Here is a 17838-nt window from a genome sequence, read left to right on the forward strand (position 1 = left end):
TGATAAATGTCAGAGCAAGCAAAAATAGTCAGATGTGTTAATCCTGCTCTTAATTTTTATATTGTTATCTGAGTTTAATTAATTTTTTCCTCCTCCAGAGTTCAAATACAGCTCAGGTCTTCAGTTTAGTTGCAGAACGTAGACGAAAATTTCAGGAAATTATAAATCGCAACAATAGCAGCACTATTCACACTGCAGATGTTAGACCAAAGACATCAAAGTGGACTGCTCCTAATTCAACTCCCCAACTCACCACAACCATTTTGGAAGTCAGAGAAAGTATGCTGTCTCTCCTAATTAAACTCCATCATAAACTCTCAGGAAAACAAAACTCGTACTATCCATGCTGGTTAGAAGACTCAGAGTCTACATCCAGATTGGATCCAATGCAACAAATCCATGGTGATGGGACAACAGCAGTGGAAAGAATTTTAATAAAGACTGCAGCACGAAGTCGGCAGAACAAGTTCAGCATCGAGGAGATCTGTAGGAAGGTGGCTCCTCCTACACCTCCAAAGAAGAATATTTCAGATAAGAAAGCTCTGGATAAAGAAGAAAGGTAAATGTTTATCCAAATATATATTTATTTATTTATATCTATATATATCTATCTATATATGTGGATTTGATGGAGAGCTAATAGGAAATGAAGTTTCTATTTGCATGCATTTTTTCTGAAATTGAATTAGAAATTGCACTTGCATCATGACATTATGAATGAATGAATGAATGAATAAGTTTATTGGCCAAGTATTCACATACAAGGAATTTGCCTTGGTGCTCCGCCTGCAAGTGACAACGTGACATACAGTGACAGGAATGACACATAAAACATTCAACATTAATAATAAAACATTATTGATTAAACATGTGAATGAAATAAAATACCATAGCAAAAGGGGGCTACAGATTTTTGGTTATTGAGTAGAGCTATTACTCGTGGAAAAAAAGCTGTTTTTATGTCTGGCTGTGGCAGCTTTGACAGTCCGGAGTCGCCTTCCAGAGGGAAGTGATTCAAAGAGTTTGCGGCCATCCTTGCACTGTACAGTTCATCTATGGAGGGAAGGTTGCAGCCAATAACTTCTTAGCTGATCAGACGATTCGCTGCAGCCTCCGGATTATTTGAAGCATTTCAGTGTATTTTAATAAACCTTATCAGAACTTGCTTAAAGCATTAAATCATAAACATTGAAGCATAAAGATCTGAGAAAGCATGATGAGTAATAATACTAAAACTGTGTAAAAATAATTTTCACTGTCAAGGCTAGATTAGTGTGAGGTTATGGCCATGAATTATATGGAGTAATTGAAGCCCAAGGAAATTTTTATTTTTATTAGAATTATATTTTATATTTTGTGCCCCTCCATTGCGGTGGTGCAGAATGAAATTCAGAGGTAATGTAAAATGTTCAAGTTACATGACTATTCAAATTATATGAATGACATCAAAGTGCAGGTACCCACATTGGACTATCATATGCAAGGATGGATTAACGATTATTTATGCTAATCAGAAGGTTTAATAAATCTAAAGTATTGTTGCTCGAATTGTATTACACAAATTCTTAAAATTTAGATGTAATTTTAAAAACAAAACAAAAACATTAAAGTTGTCACAATGAAAATAAAATTATGTTGGAAAGCTGAAATAAAAAATGTTTGGGCCATTTATTTCAGATGTTGGTGCTGTTGATGCACTTTGGTAATCCTGTTATAGGTCAAATTAAAATATTAAAATAATTGGAATAGAGAACTGATTCAGTAATTATTTCTGGACTTTGTTAATAATTGTATTGGATGTCAGAGAAATTTCATTTGAGGGTCCTAGTAATTTGCGAAAAAGGCATCACAGCTGATGCAATATTGCTGCAGATACAATGTTATGAGTAATAAGAGAACCATTTTAACATTTGCTGTATATGTAGAGAAAAAACATATTTTGATGTGAATTTTTGAAGCTATCATTTTATTTTACAGTTTTCCTCTATGGATAATGTCACCATTCGTCAGTCATTGAGAGCAGATCCTGAAAATAAGATTAATTACATTGAGCAGACCTCTGTTACAAATGTAGAATAGGTTTAATTAATTTTGCATTTCAATGATAATGGAAAGAGCAATAAATAGGTGATGATGACCCTTTTTTTCCACAGTTCTGACCTTTAGTCAAAGACAAGTGGCATCTCTCGTAAGATACTGTTTCCATAGCAACCAGCACTGTACCAAAGGAAAAGACAAATTGATGTTGATGTCTCACAGGCCTATTTTGTCTACCCCTTAAGCAGTCAGAAAAATTACAGAGCTCAATGGAATCTGTCAGAATTTGTTTATATCATCTGTTTAAGAATCTCTATTTACACTAGGAATATTTTAAAGTCAGGAATGCCCTGGGCTGTGAAGAAACCCAACCATAAGAATTGAAGGTTAATTTGGATTTGTTTTTCCAAAATGTTTCTGTCAAATTTTATATTAAACTTCTAATCATACAGACATTACAAACTGATTATTGAACAGTCCTCCTCATTACTGATCATCCTCATTACCACTGAATCCAACAAATAAAAATGAATGAAATGCTTAGACCAATACTGCTTTGTTTCTCTTGAATTATATTGGCTTCAGTTTGGTGAAGGTATACTAATTGTTGGAATCGCATTGGCTCTTTTATTAGAATTTCAAAGAATGCCCTTTGTGCTGTTGTTAATTGGCCATTTCCACAATGCCTTTGGCCAGCGTGTACCATACAACCCCCAAATCTGAGTTTGGGAGAAACCCCTCCAAGTATTGAGCAATATCTGATGACATTTAACCTATACTCCCCCAGTCCCATTATTTACTCTCTCACAGTAGGTTTTATTAGTGATCATTCTTCAGCTGATTGCACACTCAAGGACCACAATCTGCTTGACACCCAGTAATCTTTTTTTGTGCTCACTTTCTGCCCTGGGATGTACGTGTTATAAGTAGTTCAACTTCGGTCTTGGGGATAGTAAACTATGATTGCATTTCATTGATACACTAAGAACTGCAGATGCTGGTTTAAAAAAAAAGGGACAACGTGCTGGAATAATTCAATGGGTCTGGAGGACATGGACAGATGACGTTTCAGGTCAGGACCGTTTTTCGTCACCTATCCCTGCTCTCCAGTGATGCTGCCTGACCTGATTGCATTTCAGTGTTTTGCATAAGAGGTTGAGATTCGGTTGAGAGAATTGATTGTGTGAAAGGGAAACAAAATAAAAGTTAAGGAACATAATAATGCAATAATTAATTTTTTAAAATTCCTGCATTATCTAAAGGTTCAGTAATTTCAAAACTACATCAGAAAATCTGAGTGTCATAAGTAGATCAGCATGGTCTTTTCCTCTACAAAAGTCAGGAATTTGTTTAACGTCATTCGCAGGAACCTCTTGTAAATGGAACAAAGCATTTGTTCAAGTGTCAGTTGATCAGAGAGTAATTTTCTATTTGTGAATAATAGGTCATGGCTGTGTATGGATGAAATCAATATTCTTATTTTATAAACAAGATATGTTGGTTTGGAATGTAAAAATATATCATAATATTAAAATGCAGATAGGTTTCAAATGTTGGATTACTGAATAATGGATATTATGATGGAATAATAATAAAATTACATTTTTTTCCCTTAATTTATGTTATGTGGATATTGCTGACATTTATTGCCTATTTCTAATTGCTTTTGCGAATGAGGTAATGAGCTGCCACCTTTTACGGCTGTAGTCAATGATGAACATGCTCCCAAAGAGCAGTTGGGTAAAGATTCCTGCACTTGGACCCAGTGATGATGAAAGAATTGCAAGAGACTTTGAGGAGAATATAGTTGTTGTTCCTATGCCTGCAGTTACGGTCATTTGAAGATGGTAGAGATTGCTGATTTAGAAGGTGTCAGTGAGAGGTAAAGCCAGTGAATGACAGCCAGTTGTTCTTTATTATCATAATCTGAAAATAATTTTCATGATAAAATATTGAGCCATTGTTTAAAATAGTAGCTAAACAGCTAACGTCTGAAGAAGAGTCTTGACCCGAAACATCACCTATTCCTTTTCTCCAGAGAAAACTCCAGCCTGACTCGCTGAGTTACTCCAGCTTCTTTATCTTCAGCTAAAGTCCAATGTTTTTCTGCCTAAGTAAATATGGACCTATCATCATTATCATTAGCAATTCAATGTAAAAGAAAAGCACAATCATGTTTAGTTTACAAAGAAAATATTTAAAATGTTGAATCTATAAATATTTCTAAAAATTAGAAAGTACCAATTGAATTCAAATAAGAGTTTCTAAACTAAACCTATCTGCCTATGCATGATCCTTATCCCTCTATTCACTACCTGTTCATGTGTTCATCTGTTCAAATACCTCTTAAATATTGCTACTCTATCTGCTTTTATCACTTCCCCGGGCAGCATACGTTAAGTGCAGAGTCAGCAGATGACCAGTGTGTACTAAATGCAGGCGCACATTAACGAGATTGTCTAATCGTGCGAACCATTTTAATTTCACTTTTAACTGGAGCTCCTAGTTGCAAATCCTTAGAATTCCTCTTCCCATCGCCACACAGAGCAGGCGACAACTTTGCTGAGCACTGTCTACCAGAGGCTCCTGGAGCTGGTTATCAGCCATTCCCCTTCCCATTCCTGTATTGACCTGTCTGTCCTTGGCCTTGGCTACTTTCAAGGTGAGGTCAAATGGAAACTGGAGTGATTAAGACCACTTATTCTGCCTAGGTAGTCTACAATTGGCTGCATGTACATCAAATTCTCCAGTTTCAGATAACCTTTGTCCTTTCCTCTCTCTCCTTCTGATCTACCTATGACCTCTCTCACGTAACCTTTTCAACCCCACCCCCCAGCTCACTCAACAATTCCTTCTGTCCATCACCCACGCGCTCCATCAATTGGGTGCTCTGTCCACCCGATCTCCCTTCTTTGGTTTCATACTTCATCTTCGTGTCCCATCAGATTCCATAACCTCCACCTCCCACTATTTCCATATATTCCTGACTCCATCTGCCAGTCAACCATTTTCTCACCTGAATCAACCTATTTCTTGCCAGCCTTTGCCCCACACCTTCTCTCACTTCCTTGTACTGGCTGTCTCCTCTACTTCTTCTCAGGCCAGATGAAACATCACTGCATTCCCTCCACAGATTTTGCCTGACCCACTGAGTTCCACCAGCGGCTTGTTTGTTACTCCAGATTCCAGCATCTGCAACCTCGTGTGTCACTGGCTAGTTCTGATGCAGATAAAGAGAGTTGTAGAATATATTGAGACTAAAAGGCTACAAGGCCCCCAGATGGAAGATGAGGTGCTGTTTCCCAGGCTTGCATTGGACCTCTTTAAAACAACAGTCCAAGGGGCCGACAGATCAGAGTGGGAATGGAATGGAGAAATAATGTGGCAGGGAGCTCAGGATCTTCCATGGGCAATGAATGCAGATGCCATGTAAAGTGGTCACTTTCTGTGTTTGGTTTATCAAATGTTGAGAGACCGTATCAGTGTACTGAAGAAGTAAAGCAATAGGTGTTACCTGGGAAAGTGTCTTGAGAAGGGGAGTGTTTGGTGGATACAGAAATGTGAAAAAAAGAAACAGTTGATTTCTAATGCTACGAGTGGCCTTGAGAGGAAGATGGTTCATAAGGTGGAATATTGTTGAAGCTGATGGATATTGAAAGGAATTAACTTTTTTACTTTTCCCAGTGACGGTTTTATTTTAATTTGTTGATTTCTTTGTACAGGCGGCAGAAAGCTCGAGAGAGACAACAAAAGTTGCTTGCTGAATTTGCTTCAAGACAGAAAAGTTTCATGGAAACAGCAATGGATCTTGGTAATTCCATTTAATGAAGTGAATTATACATTACTTTGATTATTTTATCAATGTTGCACAATTGAATATGGCATTGCGTGATATTCTGAGATTAATTGCTTTTTCCTACTATTTCATTGCATTGTGTTTTTGTTGTGTAAAGGAGTTCTAAAGGCATTCATAAAAGATACCTGGATTAGAAGTTGGGTTTTAATGCAATTACATGCACATTTATGATAATTGAAATTGATGATATCCATCAGTGGGTGTGGAAAATGAATTGCATGTGATTGTCCTCTTATCGATGAATCAACCAAATACGTAGTCAGTATTCAATATGAGAGGTTTTATTGATTGGTGCTTTTGAATGGCACTTAGATTCAGGCACGTACCATAATTTTATGTAGGTTATTAGTGAGGCTATATTTGAATATTGTAAACAAGTGTGTTCCTTATCTTCAAAACGCAACAATGGGTTGCACAGAATTCAGAGTAGATGATTAAGAGTGATCTGGGGATTTTTGCAATGCAAGTTGTGAAATGCAATCCAGAGCTCAATAGATTTCATTATAGACAATAGGTGCAGGTGTAGGCCATTTGGCCCTTCGAGCCAGCACCACCATTCAATGTGATCATGGCTGATCATCCCCAATCAGTACCCCGTTCCTGCCTTCTCCCCATATCCCCTGACTCCGCTATCTTTAAGAGCCCTATCTAGCCCTCTCTTGAAAGTATCCAGAGAACATACCTCCACCGCCCTCTGAGGCAGAGAATTCCACAGACTCACAACTCTGTGTGAAAAAGTGGTTCCTCATCTCCATTTTAAATGGCCTTATTCTTAAACTATGGCCCCTGGTTCTGGACTCCCCCAACATCGGGAACATGTTTCCTGCCTCTAGCCTGTCCAAACCCTTAATAAGATCCCCTCTCATCCAGAGTACACAAGCCCAACCGCTCCATTCTCTCAGCATATGACAGGCCCGCCATCCCGGGAATTAACCTTGTGAACCTACGCTGCATTCCCTCAATAGCAAGAATATCCTTCCTCAAATTAGGGGACCAAAACTGCACACAATACTCCAGGTGTAGTCTCACTTGGGCCTTGTACAACTGCAGAAGGATCTCTTTGCTCCTATACTCAACTCCTCTTGTTACGAAGGCCAACATGCCATTCGCTTTCTTCACTGCCTGCTGTACCTGCATGCTTACTTTCATTGACTGATGAACAAGGACCCCCAGATCCCATTGTACTTCCCCTTTTCCCAACTTGACACCATTTAGATAATAATCTGCCTTCCTGTTTTTGCTACCAAAGTGAATAACTTCACATTTATCCACATGCACTGTATCTGATATGCATCTGCCCATTCACCCAACCTGTCCAAGTCACCCTTCATTCTTATAGCATCCTCCTCAAAGTTCACACTGCCACCCAGCTTTGTGTCATCTGCAAATTTGCTAATGTTACTTTGAATCCATTCATCTAAATCATTGACGTATATTGTAAATAGCTGCGGTCCCAGCACCGAGCCTTGCTGTACCCCACCAGTCACTGCCTGCCATTCTGAAAGGGACCCGTTAATCCCTACTCTTTGTTTCCTGTCTGCCAACCAATTTTCTATCCATGTCAGTACTCTACCCCCAATACCATGTGCCATAATTTTGCCCACTAATCTCCTATGTGGGACCTTACAAATCAAGTCAAGCATGATTTCCAGTTCGTAAATCCATGCTGACTCGGACCGATCCTGGTACTGCTATCCAAATGTGCCGCTATTTCATCTTTTACGATTGACTCCAGCATCGTCCCTTGTCTTGCGGTGTCAGGATAACTGGTCTATAATTCCCTGTTTTTCTCTCTCCCGCCTTTCTTAAAAAGTGGGATAACATTAGCTACCCTCCAATCCGCAGGAACTGATCCTGAATCTATAGAACATTGGAAAATGATCACCAATGCATCTACGATTTCTAGAGCCACTTCCTTAAGTACCCTGGGATGGAGATCATCAGGCCCTGGGGATTTATCAGCCTTCAGTCTACCCAACCCCATTTCTGCTTAATGTGGATTTCCTTCAGTTCCTCCATCACCCCAGATCCTCTGGCCACTAGTACATCAGGACAATTGTTTGTGCCCTCCTTAGTGAAGACAGATCCAAAGTACCTGTTCAACTCATCTTAGTTAAAAACATAGTTAAAAACATTCTTGAAGCACAAATAAAACTGATCACAGCAATCCAGAAAGAATTGCAGAATAAATGTTCACTACAAGTACACAATGTGTCTTGCTGCTGGGTTTCACAAGTATGTTGAAACAACTCTGGACTACGAAGGATTACTGTTTGGATATACTTTTATGACATAACTTTTGTCACAAACCAAAGAAGTAATGGGGCTATTTTGCAAGACAAGGGAACAATGAGGCAAGATGTGGAAATTACAGAGAAAACAACAGGAAAAAGTTATATACTCAGAATTAGTTGTGAAAAATATTGTACAGAGAGAAATAGAGGAATTAATAAAATATTACAAGTTCTGGTTGGATAGATGGCAAAGACTTTTCGAGAACGAAGTATACTGCAGAAATTGTGACAACCTGGGAGCGGAGAGAAATTGGAGAAACTGTTTTAGAATGGGACAGTAAGGGAAAATAATGTGAGATCATTTTAGATCTTTTTTCATATTTTTATTCTACTTTTGGCTTGGGGTCTTCCTGAAAATCTGAATTATGATTTCAGAAGTTCTGAAGCCTGAAGAGTGATTGCCATCGAGAAATTAGCATTGGTGAGAAAGATGGAAAGACTCTGAAAAGTTGATACAGGCCATGTTGAACCATGACTGGAAGATACATTTTTGGGAGGTGGAGGAGGGTAAGGTAGTTTGATGGAGGTAGGAGAAAAGCTCAAGTGAATGGTAAAAGGAAGGACATTTGGGGAGAATCACTTATTTATATTTGATGAAATATAGTTTTGGTAATGAACATAAATTAGATATTATGTTGGAGCTGATTGCTGCGTTTCTCACCATTTACCAACTCCTGCCTGAATGTCATCGAAGTCTCGGTGCCTGCGGGCACGGACATTTTCATTAACTGAGGATTATAAATGGAATTTACTATAGTTATACATTATTTTATTTCAATGTTTCTGACATGATAATCAAATGGTTGGGATTTGGGGTGGCGAAGTTGCTCATTGTAATGTTTGGTAGGGCATCTATCTGGGTGGATGGAGGGATGGGAAAACAATTTGCTGATGATGAAGAGCTGTGTGCCAGTGAGTGATGTGACAGATGTACAGAGGCTGCAGGGAGATATGAACAGGCCTGGCGAATGGTTGATTACAGATCAAATGGAATTTAATGTGGAAAAATGTAAAATCATCTATTGGTAGAACACATAAAAAAAGGAATATTTTTTTAAAGATGAGGATTTTTAAAGGATGTTGGTGATCCTTTTTAAAGGATCTTGGGTAGCTTTGTGCATGAATCATGGAAGTGACAGCAATCGGGAAAGAAAATCCTACATTGGCCTTTATCGCAAAAGCATTATTGGTGTATGAGAGGAAAGACATTGCACTTTAGACAGGACTCTGGTGATCTGGAATACTGTAAACAGTCAGGCTCTGGTTTAATTACGGATATAATTACAATGGTGGGTGTGAGGTTCATCAGGTTGATTCATGGGAAGACAAGTTTGTCATATAAGCAAACTGGGCCATAATCCATTGAGTTTTGGAGAGTTGATAAGCGATCTCAATGAAACATGCAACATTTTTATAGGGCTTGACAGAACAGATGCAGGGATGATTTTTCCCAAGTCTAGAGTTTGTAGAACTACGGATCATCTTAAAATGTGATTGGCCCTTCAAGGTTAATATGAGAAATATTTTATTTTGTGCACAGGATAGTGAACCTTTGGATTCTCTAGCCAAGAGTACTGAGAAGGTTTGGTTACTTGTATTAAAACATAATGATAACTAGCATAATGATCAGTGGAAGTACTTTAATGCATCTATTATAATAAATTTATATTCCTATGGTTCTTCTAATGCTGATCAAATAAGATCTATTTTTGGTGATATATAAGGGATTGTCAAACTAAAGGCTAAGGAAATGTTGGAATACTGTCAGGTTGTTGCTTAGTCAACGTAAAAATATGAAAGTGTTCTTTGTACATCTGTGGTGAAAGTGACTCGTCTTGATATCAAGGTAACGCTTAACTGCGTGGTCTCATGGAACCTAGTTACAGCGAACTTAATGGGAATTGAGTAAAAAGAACACTTTGTGGTTGGAATCATATTTAACATGAGCTGATCAGCATTCAGCATTCAGCCCTATAAGCATTCGATTATTGGCTGATATTGGCAAATAACTATAATTCCATGTAACTGTCATTGTCACTCAGTCGCGTCAAGTGAGAATCTATCCACTTCCCTAAGATATAAACATTACCAAATGTGGGGTCCTGCAGTACCAACATCCTGCCGTTGCACATCGTGCTCCCCCTCCTTTGGTCCTGCCTTTAAAAAAACACAGCAGGATAGAATTTGGATGTTCTGTGGCTAATGATGTACTTTCTGACTTTCCAAAACTTTCTCACAATTGGGGAACCATTCCCCACAACTACTTATTCTGCACTTATTTGCAAACTTTGCCAAATCTAACCTGTACATGCTTTTGCTGAAAGATTTACTGTGCCACTATACCAATATTTAACATTTTAAAGATTGTCAGCCTTTATTTGAGTTTTTAATAAAATTAATGTGATCCTTCAGCAGTGTTTCATGAAAGTCAAAAGCTAGCTGGGTAAACATGTGACAATTATTGCTAACTATGGTGTAGTCTACAATTGCAAGAAAAAATGTTCCCACACTAAACAGTGTGTGTCATAGTGGCTCCCTGGAGGCAGTACCACTGTTAGTACTTGGCTGTCATCTGCCCCAGGCTTTCACCTCATTTCCCAAAAGGCAGCTGGAAACTCATTTATGTTTCTAACTAGGCACAACAGCCTGATAATACTTGGCACTTGCAATATCACCTTGCTTAGGAGTGAAAAGAAGGCCTCTTTCTTACTTGTCTCTACTTGTCAGACAGTACAATAATATTAGAGATCCTTCCCATTGTGGAATGCTTGCAAATTGCTGTCAACTGGCAAGTACAGGTCCCCCACTGATTTTCCGGCATCCTTGGTTCAAGAGCTTTGCTGTGTTATCAATTTTTGCCGGACCAATAAAGGTCACATAATAATGATACAACAATACTCGTCTGACCCACTAATTACACTCCTCCCGTGTCTCCAAAACACCATGGACTGCTAGAAGCAAAAGTAAATACCTGCCAAAAAAGTGTGTTTTTGTCATTTTGTCTGTATTAAAGGAGGTGCCGGACCGCCAGTTGCCGGAAAAACATTTGTGGACCCGTATGTGTTGGAAGGAACTGCAGATGCTGGTTTAAATCTAAGATAGGCACACAAAGCCGGATTAACTCAGTGGGACAGGCAGCGTCTCTGAAGAGAAGGAATGGGGACCTGTACCTATTCTCTTGAAATATTTTACCAAACCATTCATCGCTCGACATTTCACAGGTGAAATGAGACATGCAACATAATCAAAACAGGTTGTGCTGTAAGAGAAGAACCAAATGCCTTAATCTTTCTGACAAAATATACTGACACATAATTTAAAATTCCCTACATGTCCAGCAATGCAAGTCATCTCAGATTCTATGGAATCAATAAAATTTCCTTTTGTATGTATGAAATGGTATCTTGCATCCACAGCTGCTAACATAGATCTTGGTCATTCTCAAGCCATGTGAAACAACCTCTTGACATCTAGCCTATCAATTTTCTCTGAATTTGTTTTTTTCAATGGAATCATCTCTCAGTCAGGACAAAGATCAATTTATTTCAATTTGTCTGTTTATAAATCAGGGATTGGCAATAACTGCTGGCCTTGTCAACAATGCTCAAATCTTCCTTGTGAAATAAAAAAACTCTTTGAACTCCAGTCAGAATCACTTAAATATTGTAGGCATTGTCAAGTTGACTAGGAAGGGAGTGGGGTATGGTCAGAATGAACTGAGTTGATACTTACTGGATCACAAGAACTTGCACAATTCTGTGTATGAATTTGTGAAAAATATGAGGGGTAATATATTGGTAGGGAAGAATGCAGGGTGTCCTGGTGGGCAGCGACGGAAAAAAATGTTTTGTTTTACATGCAGGATCATCAATAGCAGCTGTGAATGTAAGATGCTATTTCATACAATAAAAGGATATATTAATGGATTCCAAAGAGTTGTTAGACTCTGAGATTACTTATGTTGGTGTACACACAGGGAAGCTTGCAACATTTTGTCTTTTTCTGGTAATTGCAGGTTTTCTAGAGGGATAGAATAAAGTAATTTATTGATTCCCAAGTAACAGTTAATATAATTATAACAAGGGGGGTGCGCAGTAGCTGATGTTAGGTGCAGGTAAACCTCTGTCTCACATGAAAGGACTGTTGTGATCCTCGGATGCAGCTGAAGGAGGAGATATAGGGACAGCTGGTGCATCTCCTGCAGCAGTAGGGGAAAGTACCAGGGGAGCGATGTGAACCAAGGAATTGTGTCATGACAGAAATGGAGATTAGGGGATAGGGTCTTTGTAAAATGCGGAGTGGGAAAAAATGTAGTGCAAATAACTTTGCGAGTTAGTAGATGTCAGTTGATAATCTCCCCTGTGATGGAGACAGAAATTTAAAAAAAGGGGAGAGAGGTGTCAGAGATCGTGGTACTGGTGGTTTTAAGAGCTCAGTTAAAAACCATGTTGAAAAACATTTTAATTAAAGGATACTGTCTCAATATCACTATTTCCTTGACCATTACTATTATGCTGTGTGATTTATATTTTTGTGCAATGAATGCCTCAAACTTTCATGAACATGCCAGATTAACGGCATTTTACTGTATTACAGGGATGGTATGAAAGAGCTTTGACACCAACAATCTGTGTCTGCTCATTTTCATTTATGGCAACATAGATTATTTTTTTGTTGCAATGTCTTATAGTGGGAAAGTGGAAAATGGGAGTCTACAGTTGTTAATAGATGTTCTTGTAGAACTTAGTGTTCCTCCTCCTGTCCCACAAAAGAGTTTTTAGTCAAAGATCTGTGTTTTGTTATAAGAACCACTAGCAAGAATAATTTTCCAATAAAATAGCTTTAAGTCCTATCAATATAATATTTGCACCAATATAACTTGCCTTTTCAAAACGATGCAGACTAACTTTATCAAGGTCAAAAATGGATATGGGCATTTAAGATGCATACTAGTATTTAGCAGCGATGTGTAAAATTACCACTGGACATAGTGTTAAAATTGAACTCTGGAGGGGTGGGAAGGAATGGGGAAGAAGATAAATAAACTAATTGTTTTAGTTTGGCAGGATATTTGTAACTTCTGTCAAAGTTATTAATTACAAATGACATTGTAATTTGAAGTCGGCTTTCTTCTATGGCGCAGGTATATTATATTTTTTCAATATTTTCTAACATATTATGTATTATTGGCACGGTCATAATACATTTTGTAACAGCCTGAGGCACTACTATATAGCTTTAGTAATAGGTATAATTTACTGCCTGTACTTGGCAATTTCATAATTGCTCTTTGACCTTCATTTCAAAATAAATAATGTTATCATTTCATTAAATTGAAAACATTTTAGTCATTTGAAGTTAACCTTTAGTGGTGCTGTTATAGTTAAAATTATGTTACAGGTTTGTGCCAATTTTGAGGTGCAACATTCCTTCATAAGAAATTGCATTCTACAGCCACAGGTTTGTAGTAATGTTATTTTGAAGTGAAATGCTTACCTCAATATTGCTAAATTATGTTTAGATGCCGTGGTATGTTTTCGATACGATGAGTATTTATTTTTCAAATGTTCTGCAAAGCCATAGTATACATTATAAGGAAAAGCTTTTTTTGTATTCATTTTTGTTGCCAGCAAGCCACTGGTGAATCATTCTTTCAAACTGCTGCAGTTCTTCTGATAAAGGTACCCCCAAAGTGCCTCTGCTCAGAGGGTTTCAGGATTTGGATCCAATAATGCAGAAGGCCTAGGAATCCATTTCCAAGTTGGGATGGTGGGTGACTTGAAGGATAGTCTGCAGATAGTGTTTTTGGAGGTAGAGGTCATGGGATTGGAAGATGATGTCCTATTAACCTGGGTAATGGGCAGTGCATTTTGTAGATAGTACATACTGCAGTCACTACACTGTAGAGCAGGCGATAAATGTCCTGGGTAGATGACAGGGTGCTATTCAAGCATGCTGCTATATACTGATTGGGGTTAAGCTTCTTGACAGTTGTTGGGACTGTTCTCATCCAGTCAAATGGAGAAAATTTGATTGGACGGGAATTTTAAGGGAAGCTGGTCGGTGATTAGACGCAAACCCCTTAGAGACAGTGGTTGATTGGCCGCCAAATAATCGGGCACAAAAAAATGACAAATAGGAAAACAATAAAATCGGAATTCCGATTTAAATCGGACGAATATCATGCATGATCTGCAGCAAAGATACTAGTATCTGCTCTAGTGTCTTTGATCTGCAGTTCCTTCCTATTGAAGAAGAACCCTGGCCCGAAACAACTCGTAATCCATTTCCCTCCACAGATGCCGCCTAGCCTGCTGAGTTCCTCCAGCACTCTGCTTTTTTATTTAACTCTGAAATTGAAGATAGACATAAAGCTGGAGTAACTCAGTAGGACAGGCAGCGACTCCGGAGAGAAGACCCTTCTTCAGACTAAACTGAACACTCGCCGGTGAGAGTACTTGTTATTGTCTGAAGAAGGGTATATACCAGAAACGCAACCCTCTCCCCAGAGCCCCTGTAGAACCTGCAATGTGGTGTTACATATATATTGCAATTGGTGATGGAAATGGGTTTTAGGAACTAGGGGTACGCTAAAGTCCGTGAGGTGAGGTTGGGAGGGGGGGGGGGGGGGGGGGGGTAGACGCTATACCCCCCCCCCCCCATTAGAAATTTTATTTAACTCTGACAATTTAGATAGACATTAAGCTGGAGTAACTCAGTAGGACAGGTAGCGACCCAGGAAAGAAAACCCTTCTTCAGAATACCCTTGTGATTGTCGTTGAGAGTACTTGTGATCTGAAGAAGGGTCTCGACCAGAAACGCAACCCTCTCCCCAGAGCCGCTGCCCATCCCGCTGAGATACCCCAGCCCCCCATGTCCACCTTCAACTCCAGAGCCAAACAAAAAACACAGAGTGCTGGAGAAATTCAGCAGGCCAGGCGGCACCTGCTGTGGGAACGGACCAGGAGCCACCACGGGTCAGGGCTCCCGTCACCGCAGATGCAGCCGTCACCGCAAAACGCGAAATGATTCCGGGAATGCCGAGGCGACAGGGTGAGAGAGAGCGGGAGTGAGAGAGAGACGAGATGGGGAGCGGGAGAGAGAGCGCAAGAGAAAGAGAGAGAGGGGTAGGGAAGGAGGGAGAGCGCGATAGACAGAGAGACACAACTTGGGTCGGTAGGTGAATTACTTTACCTGCACACCAAAAAGAAGCCCGTGCTCGCGGTCCAGAGTCCTCAATTCTCACAATGTGTCATCAATACATTGATCCACATTCCTTAGTCAATGTAATTGTGTTTTGAACAAGTATTAATGACGCTGCATTCCTTTGAATAAAAATCACGGACTCCCGTGAATTTTATTCAAAGGAACGCGGCGTCATTAATACTTGGTCAAACCACAATTACATTCACTGAGGAATGTGGATCGATGTATTGATGACACATTGTATAACTATGTGTTAACTACTGGCTGTTAACAAGTGCTAACAGTGGTAGTTAACAAATCCTTTTTGTCTCATGGCCAGTGCAGCGGGTGACTCGTTGTAATGATTATCTTGTTCGTTTCTTTTAAAAAAACGTATTTAACAACGCGAATTCGTATTTCCGTATTCGTATTGCATTTCCGTACGAAATACGGAAAATTAGCATGGGGGCCCCCTTAGGCGTGGGGCCCAATTGGGAGCAATTGGTCCAATTGGCTTAAGGCCGGCCCTGGCTCCCCCATTTCCCATCAGGCAAGAGATCTGTGCACGGCTTGATTGTAATTATGTAGTCTTTTCACTAACTGGATAGCACAAAACATACAACTGGATGGCATACCTCAGTGCATGTGACATTAATAACTAAACTAAACATTATTTTCTGTTGGACATGTATTCATGTAGTGGCTAGTGACCATTTATGTAAGATGCAAATATGAAAATAAATGAATGTGTGTAGACCCTGACAGAAAATTAGACAGGGTTTCAGGTGCTGTGCTTCTCCCCATTAAATATATATGTATTTACATGTTTAAGAACAAATTACTTTCTGATTATTTTAGATTATATTATATTGGTTTAGTGATAGATTGTTAGATTATGACAGTGTCCTAGATGTGTGCTTTGTACAATTCGAACTTGCTTTCACAATTTACTTGCTGCTGTTAAATTATTAGCAAAACATTTCTGATTACTTTTGCTTACATGAAATTAGATTGCCATCTGGTTATTTTTTTACTTTTGAATGACTGAAAGCTTTCTGTTAATTGTACATGGGACATAAATCAATTTGATCTTAATCCAACTTAAACATTCGCCTTGGCTAAGTTACTTTTCATTCATGCCAGTTGGAATTCACTTCAAATTTGTCAGGAGTCAGAAACATTGTCCATCATTTGGAGTGAAGAACCCATTTTGTTAGCCTAAATAGAAATTGTATAACTCAAGCAGCTTTTGTACGAAAGCTTGGATGTTTTGTGTATCTTAAAAAAAACCCCATTATTAACTGTTACATTTTAAATGCTGCTTTGCCTGAGAGTATGGCAGAGCCATTCACCTTTAAAGATCAAGACATGCAAAACTTAATTTGCTGATTTTTTAAAAAATGGTTCATTTATAAAGCTATCAGAAATTGGTTAAAACCTTAGGGATTATTTCTTCTTAACATGTGTTAACAGACATCACATACAAGAGGATTAGAAATGAGTCAGTCAGGATATACTGTCCCTGGCAGCTATGTTTAGCCCTAGTCCTGCTCATTCCTAATTTTCTTTTCATAGGACTGATTTAAAATGAAAGATGCCTGCAATAGTTTGTTGCCTAGTAGTAGCATGTTGTTAAGGCACCAGATCATTTTAAATGCATGAGTAAGAAAGGTGAATGCTAATTGAGTTTCATTGTACCTCTTTAGAATTTTGTAACTGCTCTTTTGGGCTGATGGTCCCAATTAAAACATCATTAACTGATCAGTAAAAAATTGTTTTATTAACGTTTTTTTATTTGAGAGCCAATATAAAATTATATATGGTTCAAAGTTATGCTGGAGATTCTCAGCAGGTAAAGCAATACCCGTGGAGAGAGAAACAGTTAGTGTTTCAGATCAGTATCTGGTTTGTGTGAAGAATCATTGACGCAAGACGCTTCTCTTTTCTGTGTAAATCTCCAGCATTTTCTGGTTTTATTTCCAACTTTTGGAGTTTCTTTCCTTTAAATTACCCAGTGTTTCTTTTTTGGCATGAAACATTATTGGTGAACAACTTTTGTATGTTTTTCATTTTGGTTTTGGTTTTCTGGACAAGTTATAAATGGCAGGCTTTGCATTTCTCCACGGTCAATGTGATTAGTAGTCCAGAAATTGGCCTCAAGAACGCTATCTTTCATGTAAATGTCACTAAAATTCTACATTGGATAAAGCATCCATCAGCATATCATCTTTATTATATATTAGCTTCCTTGACAAAAGAGTGTTTTAAAAAATCAAAATTTCTCTTAAAAACACAGTGATGTTGTCAGGGTTTGAGGATCTGAACAATAGGGAGAGGTTGGGCAGGCTATGAGGAGCTCAGGGTGATATTATCAATGTGTATAAGATTATGACAGGAATAGATAACGTAGATATACAGACTCTTTTGCCAGAGTAGGGGAATCGAGAACCAGAGGACATGGGTTTA

General features: G+C 38.6%; 1 protein-coding gene across 3 annotated transcripts in view; it reads left to right on the forward strand.

Moving 5' to 3' along the window:
* The window catches only part of ubr3 (ubiquitin protein ligase E3 component n-recognin 3), a 181337-nt gene that overhangs the window by 86732 nt on the left and 76767 nt on the right, over positions 1–17838 (forward strand). For all 3 annotated transcript variants that reach the window (XM_055638004.1, XM_055638005.1, XM_055638006.1), the window contains 2 exons: positions 99–559; positions 5760–5848. In XM_055638004.1, the coding sequence (XP_055493979.1) occupies positions 99–559; positions 5760–5848 (550 nt within the window). The remainder of the gene's footprint in view (positions 1–98; positions 560–5759; positions 5849–17838) is intronic.

Source organism: Leucoraja erinacea, chromosome 7, assembly GCF_028641065.1.
Source record: "Leucoraja erinacea ecotype New England chromosome 7, Leri_hhj_1, whole genome shotgun sequence".
Taxonomy (NCBI): domain Eukaryota; kingdom Metazoa; phylum Chordata; class Chondrichthyes; order Rajiformes; family Rajidae; genus Leucoraja; species Leucoraja erinaceus.